General features: G+C 41.8%; 1 protein-coding gene across 1 annotated transcript; it reads right to left on the bottom strand.

The window, feature by feature from the left end:
- Nucleotides 1–1,760: 1,760 nt before the first annotated feature.
- LOC125179243 lies at nt 1,761–5,166 on the bottom strand (the record flags this gene model as incomplete). Its single annotated transcript, XM_047884740.1, is given in 3 exon segments — nt 1,761–2,094; nt 2,445–3,298; nt 4,768–5,166. Coding segments are annotated over 3 exon segments (1,587 nt in total), but the record flags the coding sequence as incomplete, so codon positions are not given.
- Nucleotides 5,167–17,228: the final 12,062 nt, after the last annotated feature.

The following is a 17,228-nucleotide window of genomic DNA, read 5'->3' as shown; positions in this document are numbered from 1 at the left end:
AAGCAATGCGGATTGCGGAAGTTGAAAATTTTATGAAATGACATGTTTGCGAAGTGCAAACCGCGATTTTTTAATCAAACAAAAATTTATGACATTCGAGCCGCGAGATTTCATACCTACTGAAATTATATGATATTAGAGCCGCGATATTTCAGACAAAAATAGGACTTTTCCAGACTAGGTTTGCAAGAGCCATGCTCAGAGAGATTTCATTAGAGAAAAATTTGCTCAAAGGATGGGCATTAGGGCCATCAAGATCTGCAACAGGCTCTATTATAACTATTTTAGAATTTGAATCAGAGCTCTCTGGGTATGACTGATGTACACGTACAGGAGGCTGAGATGAGTGAGATCCCAACTGAGCATTGGTTTTTGGTGAGGCAGCCACAGAGGTAGGTATATCAATATCAATATGGCCTTCCATTGTGGGATGAAAGCCCTCAATCCTCAAATGTATCACCAATATCAAGGACTTCAATCAAGTTCAATGTCATCATTAACCAAGTGTTCTCTTACCTCATTGCTTGTATTAGTACTAGGAGTAGGTGATACAATGTCATGATGTCATCAAGGCTGAGAGGTGGCATTTGTGACCAGGTGGGTATTGCAGAGGGATTAGTAATGCTGACAAGTGACAGTCATGTGACACCGGAAGCAGAATAGGTTTCTGAGCAGTCGGATGATATTGATGCAGTGATGCTCCATCTCCTTGTTCTTTTTTCTTACGTTTAGCTTTGGGCTTGGGCATTCTGCTGGTTTTTTGTACAAACAAGGTACTCCAAATAGGTGCCGGTCTCAAAATTAAGACTCTTTTCTATTTATTCACCGATTCAAAAATGTACTCACTCTATCACATACACACGTCCGTAGTCGACCGAAGCTCGAACCGGAATCCGGATTGGGAAGTGAGAAATCTGATGTCAAATGAAAACATTGCGTCACGAAAAGACACGAACGCAACTTATTTCCTGGTGGATTGTGCCTCTCACGTCTAGCGACTAAAATTTCTTCAATATGTTTCTATGCGTTTCCCATAAATTTTCCTACATTATTCACAAATTTCATTTGAGTTGTAATATAATCTGCGCACCTTTCAATACATCTTCTACTCTTCTCTAATTACTTTTGCTATATTCTTCATGCATCTATACCGGATCGACACTTCAGCACCGAATCGACACTTAAGCGAACTCCCATGCGAACCCGCCTGCGAACTCGAATGCAAAACCTAACTTCATTTTCAACTCAAACAACTTTGACTTTGACTTTGACGGGTTGAGGTGTTGAAGGCCTTATTAGAGGCCTGTTCACCAATCATGGTGATACGTCGTATTAAGCAACGTGCGTGGTGGGCTCCGTTTAGTGATAGCAGTCCGGGTCGTACTTGGTTGCTAGGTTAGACCAGTGAGCGTCCAGGCGAGACTTGAATGAGTTGACACTGGGGGCATTAACCACCTGCTCAGGAAGGCTATTCCACACGTTCACCACTCTGACGGAGAAGAAATTCAAGCGTACCTGGCGACTGCACTGCTCTTTAACAAGTTTCAAACTATGGCCTCTGGTTCTGTCACTGGTGGACAGCTTGAAGAGTGATGCGGTGTTGTACACTCCGTGGACGTATTTGTAACAGTCTATGAGATCGCCTCTTTTTCTTCTGTGTTCGAGACTTGGTAGGTGCAGAGCGGCTAGCCGAGCCGGGTAGTCTAGGTTGCTAAGTGATGCCAGTAGCTTGGTCGCCCTTCTTTGAACATCCTCGACCNAAGACTTGGCGTCTGCCCTACTCTGCTTCGGGTTGGTTCGCTCTGAAGCTGAACCAAGAAAGCGTCTCTGCATGCGCTAAGGAATCGTGTCGCGGGGTGATCCTGCCCTGCTGAACTCTTTTCCTGATCCCACAGAATCTCAGGGTAGTTGAAGTCTCCCAGAATGACTGTACGCTTTGGGTTGACTTTGGTTGCCTCACGTAGCATCTCATTTAAAGCGTTGCAGTTATCGACAGTACTGTTGGGGCTCCGGTACACAAGTCCAAGCAGTAAAGGCTCCCCGCTGTCCACCATACAATCCACAAAGATGAACTCGTTGAAGTTTGACTTCACGCTGTCGCTCAGGCATGGTTTCAGTTCTGTTTTCACAAGTAGGGCCAGCCCCCTACCCTCACTGTCTAAGTTGTGAAATAGGTCATACCCTCCTTTGGCGATTTCACACTCCTGTACAGAATATCTACAGTTTTTGGGTTTGACCTCAGTAATGCCTATTACAGTTGGGTCATACAAGTCAACAAGAGCTTGAAGCTCAGAACGCTTGTTGAGTAAGCTGTCGGCGTTGGTGTATATACAAGTACACGGCTTCCTGCCATGAACAAAGGTGTGAACAACATTTGAAGAACTGTCTTTTGTACAGCTATTTAAACTTTTCATTACAGTGTTTCTTCTTGCCGTTTCGCTTACTCCTCCTCTCGTGGGTACTGACCCACGTTTATTACTTTGCCGTTCCTGCGGATCCATCGCGCGCGCTCGTCCCCCGACGCTTGGGACCGGGCCCTCTTGGACTTGAGTTCCTCAAAAAGTTTGTCCTCTTCCGCCCTTTCTTGGGGGGTCAGGTCCCTGCGTAGGGTGAGCTTATAGCAGAGTTTGTCGCCGTCGTTAGCGTCTGCTTGTGACTTCTTAATCTTATGATACGCCTTCAACACATCATCTCTCACAGCCTCCGAAGAGAAAGTGAGACACACCGGTCGTCGTTTCTGATCTTGTGGTGCCACAGCTTCGGTGAACTTACCAATTCTACGATGGTCGAGGGGCCGGTGGTCAACCTTGATTTCCGCCAAGAGTCTGTTGATCTGTTCGTTGTCTTCCTTCGCTCTGCTCTCACGGTCTAGGTTCTTTTTCTCGGCAAGTTGAAACAGAATCAAGTTACTTTTACGTTTCACTCTCTCTTCCAGCTCTACTAACTGCTTCCTATCTCTCTCAACTACCTCGCTGTACAATTCTTGGGTTTTGTTGACTATCAAATTTTCTACTTCCACCAGGGAGGTGCCTGCTGGGTTGGCAGCAGCCTGGTCGCGGGTGATTTCTTTCACTGCATCCGCCATCTCAGGTGTAAAGTTCCCCTTTTCGATTTCGGCTACCCTGCCGTCCACTCGCCCAACATGCTCTGTCAAGCGGCTTACCTCTTGTTCCATTTCTATCAGCCTTCTCAAGAATTTTGAAGCAGGTTTGTTGCATTGTTTGGAGCAGAAGTAGTGAAGTAATGCGTTAGCTTTACCGCCATCCTGTGTCAATGCATTGTAGGTAGTATCATCAATCTGCTCACAATGTGTATGGTACCAAACATTACAAATCTCACATTGAAGGGCCTTTTCATCAACCAAGACTCTTTTCATACATACTCCACAAAACTCACTATCATTGTTGGCGCCATCTTGCCTTGCTGCTCCTATAGCCTCCAGGTTCTTATTTTTACCCCCTTTGGTGGTTCTGTCGCTTGATAAGGATGTGGAGCCTCTACCCCTAGTGTTTACTTGCTGTGGTTTGGACATCGCTGTTTGTTTATGGGGTTCAAGATCAATGACTACCACACAGCTATCTTCCAGCTCAGTTGGCGAAGGGCAAAGTCAAAAACACACCAGAAGTAGCCCGATAGTGCTCACCAGAAGTAGCCCGTTAGTGCACGTTGTTAGTGCTGAGTAAGCCACGAAAGGGTGAGATGTAGCTTTTCTGCGAAATTGCTGTTAAACACTCATAAATCCGTCAATAATGAACGGATTTTATTCAAATTTGAAATATAAGTAGATAATATCAGTAATTTGTGGACGGAATTTTTTCAGATTTTTACATCATTAACTTTTTTATTAATACGGAAAACCTAACTTCATGTTCAACTCAACCAACCATGAATCCATCAATAATTAACGGATTTCATTCAAATTTGAAATATAAGTAGATAATATCAGTAATTTGTGGACGGAATTTTTTCAGATTTTTACATCGATAACTTTTTTTATTAATACGGAAAACCTAACTTCATTTTCAACTCAAACACCCATAAATCCGTCAATAATGAACGGATTTTAATAAAATTTTAAATATAAGTCCACAAATCACTAATATTATCTAGTTATTTTTCAATTTTGAATAAAGTCCGTTCATTATTGACGGATTTATGGCTGGTTGAGTTGAAAATGAAGTTAGGTTTTCCGTATTAATAAAAAGTTATTGCTGTAAAAATCTGAAATAATTCCGTCCATAAATTACTGATATTATCTACTTAATTTTCGAATTTGAATGAAATCCGTTAATTATTGATGGATTCATGGTTGGTTGAGTTGAACATGAAGTTAGGTTTTCCGTATTAATAAAAAAGTTAATGATGTAAAAATCTGAAATAATTCCGTTCACAAATTACTGATATTATATACTTATTTTTCAAATTTGAATAAAATCCGTTCATTCTTGATGGATTTCTGGCTGGTTGAGTTGAAGGTGAAGTTAGGTTTTGTAATCGAGTGCGCATGCCAGTTGTTGTTGTTTCTTGCGCCAAACGTCACGCTCGCGTGGGCGGAGGCTCTGGTGGTGGTCGGAGGGGTGGCCCCGGAAGAGGGGGAAGATGGGCGAAAGCAGGAAGGGTGGCCAGGAACGTCGACGCCTCCACGGGGTTGTCCCACAATGATGAGACGCTGAGGGACGTGGGGAAGGCGGGGCAGGCAAAGAGGTGCTGGATGGATTGGAGGGGATCCCCGCACTCCGGGCAAGCGGCACTAAGGGAGCGTCCGACCCTGTGGGTGTAGGACGCAAGGGAGCTGCAGTATCCCGAGCGTAGCTGGGATAGCGCTGAGCGGTAAGGGCGAGGGAGCGAGGCCTCTTCTGCTGCAATCGGTGGTGGTGGGGTTGTGCGGACAGCGTTGTTAACGGCAGTCGCCGCAACACGGGTGGCTATCTCCCTACGGAGGGAGCGTTTTGCCTCTCCATAGGCACCGTCGGGCATTATGCCGTCAGCCAGGAAAGGCGCCACAAGGTGGCTGAATCTCGTCTTGATTGACGCTTTCATGGGGCGGTCTCCGGGGGGGAGCGGAGACGATGTTGAAAGAAGTATGAGTAGGCTGGAGGGCGCTGGCGAGTAATTGAGCACAGGCCAGGTCCAGGGGGGCGGACAGGGGGAGGACACCGGTCTCATGGTGGAGATGGGCGATTGGGGCCATCTTGAGGCAGCCGGTGGCTAGTCTCAAGGCTGAGTTTTGGATGATTTGGAGACTTGCAATTGCGGTGCGTGAGGCGAATGAAGAGCGTGACTGAGGATTTCCCAGGAGCCACGGCCAGTTTCTTGGCGGTCGACCAGTCTGAGACACCCCGGAGAAGCTCAGAGAGGTCAGCTTCCGCGGCGTCGAGCCTCGGAGACGACACAAAAATAGTGAGGTCATCTGCATATGAGGCGATGTTAGGGGTCGGAACAGGTATGTCCGAGGTAAAGTAGTTGAATAGGGCTGGTGAGATGACCGACCCTTGGGGAACTCCAGAATGGATTGTTCTGAAGGGGGACCTTGTTCTTAGATAGAGGCAGGAAGCCATCCTGCCTCTAAGGTAACAGCACAGCCAGCGGACCAGATTATGATGTAGGTCTGAGGCCACGATCATGCTAAGGAGGAGAGGGTGGTCAACACTATCGAAAGCTTTCGATAGGTCGACAGCAGCTGCCACTGTCCGTGCTGGGGGACGGCGTGAATTGAAACCCGTCGCAATCTGGTGCGCGAGCGGGAGGAGGGCGGTGACTGTCGAGTGTCCAGGTTTAAAGCCATGTTGCGAAGAAACAGTGGTCCATACTTTCAAAATTTGCTAAGTGAAACGTAAGTACTTACGCTCTATTTTCTTGTTTATGATTGGTGGATTTTGCTTGAAAGGCCGTCAATGATTGGCTGATGAGCTTACGATCTCTTAACTTTATTTGAAAGTATACTCCCGTGACGAGAGAATCAGAGATGTATGGGAGTAGAAGGCGTTCCAGGATCTTGACCGCTGGACAAAGGAGGGAGATGGGGCGGTATGAGGAGCCCTGGTTACCAGGTTTACCTGGTTTTAGTAACGGGATAATTATTGAGTGTTTCCATATAGATGGAATGGAGGCCGTGGAGATAGAGATATTAAAGATGTGGCTGAGGAACTGGAGGCCACTTGGGCCAAGGTTTTTGAGGTGGAGAACAGTGAGGCCATCCGGACCCCGAGCGGAAGAATTGTTAGCGGCTCTGATAGCGAGTTTCACCATGTTATGGGTGAAAGGGGCGAAGTCCCTGTCCAGGGGATACTCAGCCCAAATTCGACGCATAAGGCGGCGGGTGGATGGGTTTTGGAAGTGCGGAGCGATGGAGGTGAATAGTTTGCAGAAGGCGGTGGAGATCTTGCGCCGCGACGAGAGGGGGGGTCTAACCAAATTGGATTGGCTGGTTGGGTGGAGGGCGGCTAAGCTTTCCGGATAGTGACCGGAGAAGGTTCCAGTGTTTTGACTGGTGAGTTCGCCTGTTGCACGAGGCGAGATGTGTTCGCCAGGTATTCCTGGCATGGGCTTGTATTGAAGTGGAGATTTCTAGGTTGAGATCGGGGAGCCGGGGGTTGTTAGGGTTGTTCGCCCTGATGTCATCCCGTTGCTCCATGAGCAACCGGGTGCCAGGGCTGACTGCGGGGGAGAACTCCTTTCGAAAGCTCGCAGGGATGTGCTGCTTGGCAGCAGCCGTCAGGCAGTCCCTGAGGGTCGGCTCACCTCCGCACGAGGTGGGGGGAGGGACTGCCTCGAGCGCTGCTCCAACTGCTGCCGTGTAGGCAGGCCAGTCCGCTTTCTTAAAGTTAGTATAGAGCGGGCAGACCGAGGAGCCGGGGACTCCACGGCGGGCGGTAAATGAAGGAGGATCGGCAAATAGTCGGAGTTTAGAGCGACTTGAGGAGCCCATAAGGTGCTGAGTAGTAGCTGCCCGGTGATGATGGCGAGGTCAGGTGAGGAGGGCGGACCGTGGAAGGGGAGGCGGGTCGGCGAATCCTCGTTGAGGAAAGCTAAGGGGAGCCAGAGATGAAATCGTCGATGGTGATTCCTCCCGTTGCTGCTCTCTGGTCCTCGGTGTGGGAGAACCAGGAGGGGTGATGGGCGTTGAAGTCGCCCACTATCAGACAGTTGTCCGGGATGGTGACAATGTCAGAGAGGTCTGGGGAATATCCCGGGGGGCAGGAGGTGGCTGGTGGGATATATATATATTGATATTACAGAGAGGGGAGACATTGAGCGGAGTGGAGATGGCTATGGCCTCCATGATGGCGTCGCCACGCAGGAGGGGAGAAATATCACGCCCGGTGTACGGGATGTCGTGACGGATCAGGATTAGGAGACCGCCACCGTGGCCACCAGGCCCTATACTTTCAAAAAAAGTTAAGAGATCGTAAGTTCATCAGCCAATAATTGACGGCCTTTCAGGCAAAATCCACCAATCATAGACAAGAAAATAGAGCGTAAATACTTACGATCACTTAGCGAGTTTTGAAAGTATGGCCCCGGGACGGTCCCTACGCTCCAGCGCGTATCCAGGGAAAGAGGGAGGGCGGGAGGCCGCTGAGAGCTTCGTCTCCTGGATGCAGGCAATCGCAACATCGTGCTGTGCGAGGAAGGCACCAATTTCAACTGCGTTGGATTGGATCCCATTGCAGTTAAACTGGAGGACGCAGAGGCGAGTGGAGGCAAGCACGGGGGGAGGCCGTTGGGGCGAGGGGGGAGGGGGTCTGGGTGGGCTCGGGTCAGGCCGTCTGCACGTAGGGCAGATCCAGTCCGCGGAGTAGTGGTGAATGGAGCGAAGGCCGGAGCACCGCTTGTGGCACCAGGCGTTGCACATGGAGCACAAAAACGAGTAGCACTGCCATGTAACCGGGAGGGAGCAGACTGAGCAGGGGTACGGGCCATGATTAGGATGGATACCCTGGGTCAGGAGAAGAAGGACGAATAGGAAGAAAAGATGGGAGGAGGATAAGGGCATAGGTTGTCCCAGGAAAGATAGGCGGCCAAAGGTGTGGGTTGGGGGAAGGGGAGGCCGAGGTTCCCCTGCTTAAGAATAAAATAGAATAGAAATGTCGGCATTGGAGAAATAGGCCCATGGCCTGTTTCCGATTCTTGAACTTTTCGTGATTTGATTCGCAAATGATCCGGCCTTTGGAACACGATTTTTCCATAACTGACGCTTGATTAAGATAGCTGCTGGACTTATTGCCTGGTCCGTAATTTGCTTGGCATTTAATTAAGACTGAACATATGCTCCTACATAGCTTCATCCAGTCTGGTTTTGAAGGTGTTTATGCTCGGAGCGTCTATGATGCTATCAGGGAGGCTGTTCCACATGTCGGTGACTCGAAGCGAGAAGAAATGTTGCCGCATGGATGTGTTCCAATGTAGTTTTTTTAGTTTATAGCCGTGGCCCCTGGTGTTGGTTCTTGTTTCAAATTCTAGTAATCCTTCTGGGACCTTGTATAAGCCATGAGTATACTTGTATGCTTCAATGAGGTCCCCACGTACCCTCCTCCGGCCTTGCATAAAACCTGCCGTGCACCACCAGGCCGCGGATCGAATACGACTTCAAATTGCGTAATTTTACGTTCACCGCATCTGAAATTAGGTTTCAGATAGGACAGTTCTGTTCCAAAATTTATCGTCCTTCGTCGAGTGGCGGTTCGACCGAGGGCTGGTTCGACGCACGGTCGAGATATGATTGTCCAAAATTATTGAAGGCTACGTTCCGGAAGGAAGGAATCATGATGGTCCATCACATCCAGGGCAGTGGAGGTCTCCGGCAGGCGACCCTTCAATTGGACCTAGCGGTGGTGTTTAAATCGTGATTACCTTTTAAGTTACGCCTTAGTTATACCTCTTAGACACTTTTACGGCTGGATTCGCAGCCGGTCTCCAAGTTTCAGTGAACCTAAAATATATCCCAAATTAATTCACGCAGGCTAGATGAAGCTTTGCACATTCGTTCAGTAGGACCTTCATGGTGATGTTTAAGTCGTAATAATTTTTATTTCGCCTTCTTTTCCAAGTTGTACAGCCATACGGTCTAAATTTTGAAACCGGTCGTATCGCATAATCATATAACTCGCAAATGAAGGCGATATCGAAAAAAATTTCCACAACTTAAATGTCACAGTTTGGTGTTCATAAATTTATATTGAAAGATTTGCTCAAATCTGGACCGTATGATAATGGATAAATTAGGCTCACTTAGAATTTTGATACGTATTACCGTATAACTCACAATTGAAGGCGAAATAGAAAAGGCGAACATGACTTAAACATCACCGTTAGGTTTTATTGAACGTGTGCACAGTTTCATCAAGATAAGCTCATTAGTTTACCAGATATTTTAAGCTCACTGAACTTGGAGACCGGCCGGAAAGTGTCCAAGAGGGCATCTATTCTATGATTCGGCCACGTGAAGAGGATATTGTGTGAAAATTGTGATTTCTCAGCTTATATGTACGGTGAATTTGTTATAATACGAATTGAATATGATACATTTTCTCGAAAATTTTATAATAAAAACATTGTTAGCATTGATTTCATCTGTAATTTATAGCTTATGATTCCGGATTGACGATATTTCTGCGTTGTCATAACAACCATTTGTTGTCGAGTTCACGTGTTTCCTCAAAAGTGACGCCACTAGTTATACTCGTAAGTGCGAAAGGTCAAAGGAGTGAAACAGCACTGAAATTTTTTTATCTGATACCTTAGTCGTCGCAAAAAAGTATATTCTAAAGAACTCTAAACATTTTAAAATGCAATTAAATTTAAATAAATCGTTTTTGATAGACAATTAGCCTATTGCCCTCCTTTATCTGATCATTCTCTTAGGCCACTATGCAGAGGGTGGATGCAGCGTCGGCAATATATGGATTTTTAAGCCCAAAGCGTCGCCGGCCATTTTAAAGATGCGTCGCCGGGTAATTTTTAACGAAAAGCCATTTACACTGAGTAATGACAAACTATTTACAAGCCACGAACTTATTACAAGGTTGCATGCACGTGTTACCCCAAATAACTAATTTTACCCTAAAAACGGTCCGGTTGTACAGCAAGTGTCAACTGAACAAGTAATAAAGCAGCCTGACCGCTCTAATGCGACCGAAACTACGCAGTCTAAAAAATGTTGTTTACATTTTTTGCGGGAACTCATCGCAACTGATTTCCGGACAAGCTTCGCTGCATCGTAATCCATCCAAAGTACCAGAAACCTTACTTTTTTTCTAAATAGTTGGCTGAAGACTGAGAAATATATTAAATGCAAGAATTTCTAAATGTGTCGGCAAGATCTTCTGAAGGCAAAAATTTTGCCGATAATGCGTCGCCGTAGGTCTTTAAATCTTTGTTCACTCTCTGCACAGTGGCTCTTAGGTACTTTACTGTCATAATAGTTGACTCTAGTCTGCAGACTGTTGATAGTTTGGTGTTCACTATGGCACAATGATGATATCACTTTGATTCTGTCATGTTTTTTCCATGCTATGCTAAACTAACATTTTTCTACATTGTATTGAAGCCTTGAAGGTTTGTGGCAGAAATTGTGGCCTGTGGGTGGTATAGTGAAATGGGGTAAGTGGTAAGACAGGATCGCAGCCTTCATGGGGTAAGAAAGGACCTGCCCATGGAGTGCATTCTAATTGCACTAAATTTAATTTGACAAAAGAATATGTTAGAGCAATCATTGCCTGTCATTTCAGTGTTTGTTTCAACCCTCTTCTGCAAATATTGAATTTCTGTCTAATTTTTAAAGAAAACCTATGTGAAGAAGGGTCACAAAATAGTTAACCCTGTTTTAGGAAATAAGCTCTGTCTAATGACAAAAAATTTTTTGGCCAGGTTTGTGGATGTAGGCAAGTAACCTCAAGTAATAAGCAACTTTTGAGACATACTTGGCATTCCTACCTGCTACCATTACTGCCTGACATGTATTCTAAAATGGGGTAAAAAAGGACCGGACATGGGGTAAGATGGGACCACTAAATGATCCTGTTTTACCTCACAAATGGTCCTATCTTACACCACATATGGTCCAGTCTTACCCCACAAATGGTCCTCTATTACCCTACAGGCCTACAGTATATCAAAAATAGTTTTTAAATGAATATATTATTATGCAGTAACTGGAGTAATTTGGTAAAAATTTTTATCTTTAGCTCACTCTCACCAAATTTCTTTGAAAATTTCAATCTTGAATAAGGCATTATTGCCAAAATACTGGAGTTTCTTGCAAGTTTCTTGGACTTCTTATTATTGCTAGCAAAAATAAAGTATAAAATGATATTTAACTATGCCAGCTATATAATATCATCTATATTTTTTACTCAAAAGACTAAATGGATCATATGGCTGCATTTAATGTCAACAAAGTTTTCTCATGACAAAATCTTCAATGTGACTGATATTAGAGTTGACTTCCCGCAACACAAAACAGTAACAAGTGGTTGTTTAATCAAATAATGTGTTTCTAGATTGATAATATTGAATATCAGATTTGTACTTTTATTAAAAGCCTTCTAACATAAGAATTACCAGTTGGTCCTGTCTTACCCCAGCCCCATCTTACCCCACTGGGGTAAGATGGGACCAGCTCACTTTTTTTAATCTGTACAGAAAACTATGTTAGATGCAAAGCATCTTAGTTGTAGCTTAGAAGCCCATTGCATAACTACACCTTGTGATAGGTTTAGGGTTTTTTAGTTATTCATGGTTTAGATGCTACAGGCTTGTTAGTGATTTCGGTCCTGTCTTACCCCATCTGACTATATAATATCCATATTTTTTGCTCAAAAGACTAAATGGATCATATGGCTACATTTGACGTCAACAAAGTTTTCTCGTGACAAAACCTCCAATGTGACTGATATTGGAGTTGACTTCCCACACCACAAAACAGTAACAAATGGTTGTTTAATCAAATAATGTGTTTCTAGAAGGATAATATTGAATATCAGAATTGTACTTTTATTAGAAACCTTGTAACATAAGAATTACCAGTTGGTCCTGTCTTATCCCAGCCTGGTCCTGTCTTACCCCACAGGGGTAAGATGAGACCAGCTCACTTCTTTTAATCTGTACAGAAAACTATGTTAGATGCAAAACGTCTGAGTTGTAGCTTAGAAGCCCATTGCATAAATGCATCTTGTGATAGGTTTAGGGTTTTTTAGTTATTCATGGTATAGATGCTACAGGCTTGTCAGTGATTTTGGTCCTGTCTTACCCCATCTGACTATAATCCTAATCATGGTAGGGTATCTTCATCTTGAACTAATTAGCAATATTGTCATTCTTCTATTAAAAAGTTAAATATTTTTGGTTTTTAACTACTTCATTTTTATTAGTAGCTCTGTAACCAATTGTTATACTATATTGTGTGCTTTTTGAAATATTATAGTTTTATATTAATAAATTGTTTACAATGATTCACATTGGCATCAAGTTCCCTAATCCTAATTCCTAATCGTGCTAATGGAGTCATGAGCCACAAAGCCTAATACTAACAGTCAACAGTGAATAGTAGGCCAATTATTCTTATCACTGATCAAAGATAATCCATTTATTGGAAATCTTAGAACTTTCAAAAGACAAAATATCTTTAGTCATCAAGATAGATATTTTTTCAAATGTATGATATATAGTCAAATGGGGTAAGACAGGATCGCAGCCTTCATGGGGTAAGAAAGGACCAGCCCATGGCGTGCATTCTAATTGCACTGAATTCAATTTGACAAAAGAATATGTTAGAGCAATCATTGCCTGTCATTTCAGTGTTTGTGGCAACCCTCTTCTGCAAATAATGGATTTCTGGCTAATTTTTAAAGAAAACCTATGTAACGAAGGGTCACAAAATAGTTAACCCTGCTTGGGAAATACCAGTAAGCTCTGTCTAATAAAAAAAAAATTTTGGCCAGGTTTGTGAATGTAGGCAGGTAACCTCAAGTAATAAGCAACTTTTGAGACATACTAGACATTCCTACCTGCTACCATTACTGCCTGACATGTATTATACAATGGGGTAAAAAAGGACCGGACATGGGGTAAGACAGGACCACTAAATGATCCTGTTTTACCCCACAAACGGTCCTATCTTACCCCACATATGGTCCTGTCTTACCCCACAAATGGTCCTCTATTACCCTACAGTTTATCAAAATAGTTTTTAAATGAATACCTATATTATTGTGCAGTCACTGTCAGTACATGGAGTATTTTGGTCAAAATTTTTATCTTTGGCTCAAACTGCAACTTGTTAGCTCTTTTAATTAGAGAAATTTAGTGCACTATTTTAAATTGCATCAAAGGGATGGAGAAAATAGGGATGTCACTTCCCATTATTGACCTGCAGAACTATGTGCAAGATTGGCTGGGGAGAAAATCATTGTGTGAAACATGAAAAATAATTATGATCACAACTCTGTGACAGGGCATGAGCTATGTTTGAAGAAGTGCACCACAAATGCAGTTAGCAAGAAAACTCATGATGTCTGACACTCAAGTTATTATCCATTGGTTTTATTACCAATGTGAAAAATTTTTCAGACAATGACACTAGGTAATGGAATATACAGGACGCATTTAGCAGTGCTCTACAATGAACCAAAGCCAACCCACCTTTATTATGCTTAACAAAGTTTTCTCGTGACAAAAACTTCAATGTGACTGATATTAGAGTTGACTTCCTGCAACACAAAACAGTAACAAGTGGTTGTTTAATCGAATAATGTGTTTCTAGATGGATAATATTGAATATCAGATTTGTACTTTTATTAAAAACCTTGTAACATAAGAATAAACAGTTGGTCCTGTCTTACCCCAGCCTGGTCCCATCTTACCCCAATGGGGTAAGATGGGACCAGCTCACTTTTTTTAATCTGTACAGAAAATTATGTTAGATGCAAAATGTCAGAGTTGTAGCTTAGAAGCCCATTACATAGATACACCTTGTGATAGGTTTAGGATTTTTTAGTTATTCATGGTATAGATGCTACGGGCTTGTTAGTGATTTCGGTCCTGTCTTACCCCATCTGACTATAGCATAGATAATTGTTTAAAAAATTAAAATAGCAATTTTATATCTAACCTGGAATACTGGTCAGAATGCAGGTTGAAAATAATTATTTTGCCAGTGATTTTCAAAAATTGTGAGCAAAAATGTACAATTTTTATTACTTTACCAAAAAAAATTGAGCAAGCACAATAGAAATGGGGTGAAATTATTTGAAAGCATAAAAGTCTGTCTCATTAAAGGGTGGCTGCTGCCCAATTTTCCCGTTTAATTTGACATAATATGGCTTGGTATAAGAGTTTGCATCATTTAAATAAAATGAATAGAAAGAATGTATATATGGCTACTAAGTTGATTCAATCATTGACTCATAAATTTAGTCATGGCTTCAAATTAGATATGTTATTCATCTCTAGCTGACATGAGTGACATGTATGTATAGTTGCCACTGTGGCACTGCCATGCACTTGCACCAAAATACATAATATGGACCTAATGTAAGACAAAGAAAAAATATGCATTGTAAACTGAAATTTTAAAGAATTCATCAATTATTGATGAATTATTATTATAACTTCAAAATGAATTATAGACTAAAATTTTGCAGAATTCATTAATAATTGATGAATTCTTCAAAATTTCTGTTCAAAAGGAATTTTATCTTTGTGTTACATTAGGACTATTTGAATAGGATGTGTTTTGATATAGGTAAGTGCATGGCAGTGGCAGCTCTACTCATACACGTCACTCATTTGATCATCAACAAATATTGATCATCAATATTTGTCATCTATGCATTTATACCAAGGAAAGTCTTCAAAATACCATGCAATTTTTGACAGCTTCTATACAAAAAATTTACCATTGCTTTAATTGTTTTATTTTTTATTGATGCTTTTAAATTTCTTCTTGTTATAAATTTCTGTTCATTTGTAGTGGACTATGGTACTTTGCCAATTTGAAATCATAATTTTTGCATGTAAAATGCTTGTTGGAACACACCACAATCTCCAAAAATAAAACACCATCTATTGCCAATTTGCTTGTCCAATTCAGCAGCAAACAATCATTACTGTACTAAAATTAAGATGATATTTTTCAACTAATTTTATCACAATAGAAATTAGTAGTTTAGCAACGTTTATTCCCACACTCTTGCAGATCTTCCTGACAATGACCCTAAGTTCATGGAAGTCATTAAATCTCAGCTGATGGAATTTGATAGCTTTAGCATCAACAGTGTATTCTGCTAGTATGCATGCATGCTTATTGAAGTAAGAATACTACTATCAGGTAATAAACTTGCAATTATGTTCCAATGAGACTAGCATGAAGTTTCTTGGAATTTGAGTGAATTTATTGAAGCCAGGAAGATGTTCTGTGTTTGTCAGAATGAATTAGTTATTTTGTATTAAATTGTGACAACACTAATTCCCTAAGTGAGGGTGAGCAAAATTAGATCCTTTTCATGGTTCTTTCTAACATTCTATACTATAAGCTGGGGTGACTTTGGCCAACATTTTATGATGGACTATTACATGTATGATTTATGATACACATGATTAGAGACTATTAAAAGGCATGTACCAACATTTATGATAGACTATTACATGATGCCTTTTGCTGCATGGTTATGCTCCATAAATGGTGGCCAAAGTCACCCCAGTTGATGTACTTGATGATACTATTCTTTTTATTCCTTATTGAACTTCTGTGGTAAAATTCTGCTGATAGTTCTTGTTTGAATGACTATTGATTGGATTTAAAATCAAATTGCGTTAATTGATTTACACTTTTTACAGCCACAATTAATTGAGAAATCTAAATTAATTATAAGTCATGTGATGCTACAGCAACAATTGTTCAATTGTACATTTCTTCTGAAGCAACATTGTGTTGGGTCAATTCGGATCACTTGTTTTTCAAGAAACTCTTCCTAGATGACTCCTTATTAATTAATCCAGCATCTTCTAAGTACCTGTACATAGTACTGATAACAAAAATCGATGAGATGTAAATTCTTGCTTCAAAACAAGTTTTTTTTTGTAGATTCAGCAAAATCAAAATTAAGGTAAAATTTTATATTAATTTTCTTTATCTTGATCAGTAACATATAATAATCTTCACAAACAGTATTTGTGATGAGAATGAAATCAAACAGAATTGGTCAACCATGATAGATTTCATATAAAAACTTGTTAACTTTCGTGTAAAATTGGCAACTTTCTTTGTTTCACCACTGATCCAGTTGATGGCATCATCAAATCATCTACGCAGATGTACTATCTTTTGAATGTTATTCTGCAATAATTTTTACAACATATGCTTTCACCAGTTATCTCTTCCAATTTCAGACTTTCGAACATGCTCCGGAGAGACCTGACCAAGATTGAAATAAAACTAGAAGACTTGGAAGAGCTTGAAAATGTGAAGAACGCCAAGGATCGGCCTACTACTTCAGAAGCCAAGACCGAGCTAAACAAGGAACCCTTAGATTCGGCCAGGACTAAAGACATGATTGAAGCTAGAATAGGATACAATCCAAGACCACGACGTGCCAACTAACTTCGTCCTTCCGCTTAATAATAACTATATAGGTCAAATTACATTACCACATTACCTTTTCATAGTCAAATTAAAATCGGCTTTTTAATTTTTAGTGAAGTATTCAAAACGATATTTTGTCTAGTTTTTTTTACCACTGTCCACAAATTTTCCTTACATCATGGACGAATCTCAATCGTCACTCCCGTTTCAAATATTACTTTCAATGAGCAAATGGTTTCTTCCTGCTTTTGTGTTGGCGGAGATTCTACTTCTTGTATTCAAAGTCAATTATCTACCGTATCCCTATGGTAGCATCGTTTCTGAAGCGTTACTGCTTCTATTATATATTATCATCGAACTTGGTCGTATTGCAAGTGGTGAAAGAGGAAATTTAACAGAGAAAACTCTTTATGTATTCGTTTCAACGATACTTAGCGCCCCTGCATGCACGGTTCTTGTTTACCTTTTGCTATGGCAAACTTACATTTTGAAGATCGAAACTATTATTGTAGCAAGTGCAATGGTTTTGCTCGGCATTCAAGCTTTGCTCTCCCTGGTCGTCAGCTTAGGTCTATCTCGAAAATCTCCAAAAGTAGCCGAATGACGTATGCTCTTTACATAAAACTATTTGTGCAGTAAATAAACA

The sequence above is a fragment of the Hyalella azteca genome, unplaced genomic scaffold (genome assembly GCF_000764305.2).
Source record: "Hyalella azteca isolate HAZT.00-mixed unplaced genomic scaffold, Hazt_2.0.2 contig16070, whole genome shotgun sequence".
In the NCBI taxonomy this organism is placed as follows: domain Eukaryota; kingdom Metazoa; phylum Arthropoda; class Malacostraca; order Amphipoda; family Hyalellidae; genus Hyalella; species Hyalella azteca.
The sequence above is the reverse complement of the archived record's forward strand: the minus strand, read 5'-3'. Positions and strand labels throughout refer to the sequence as shown.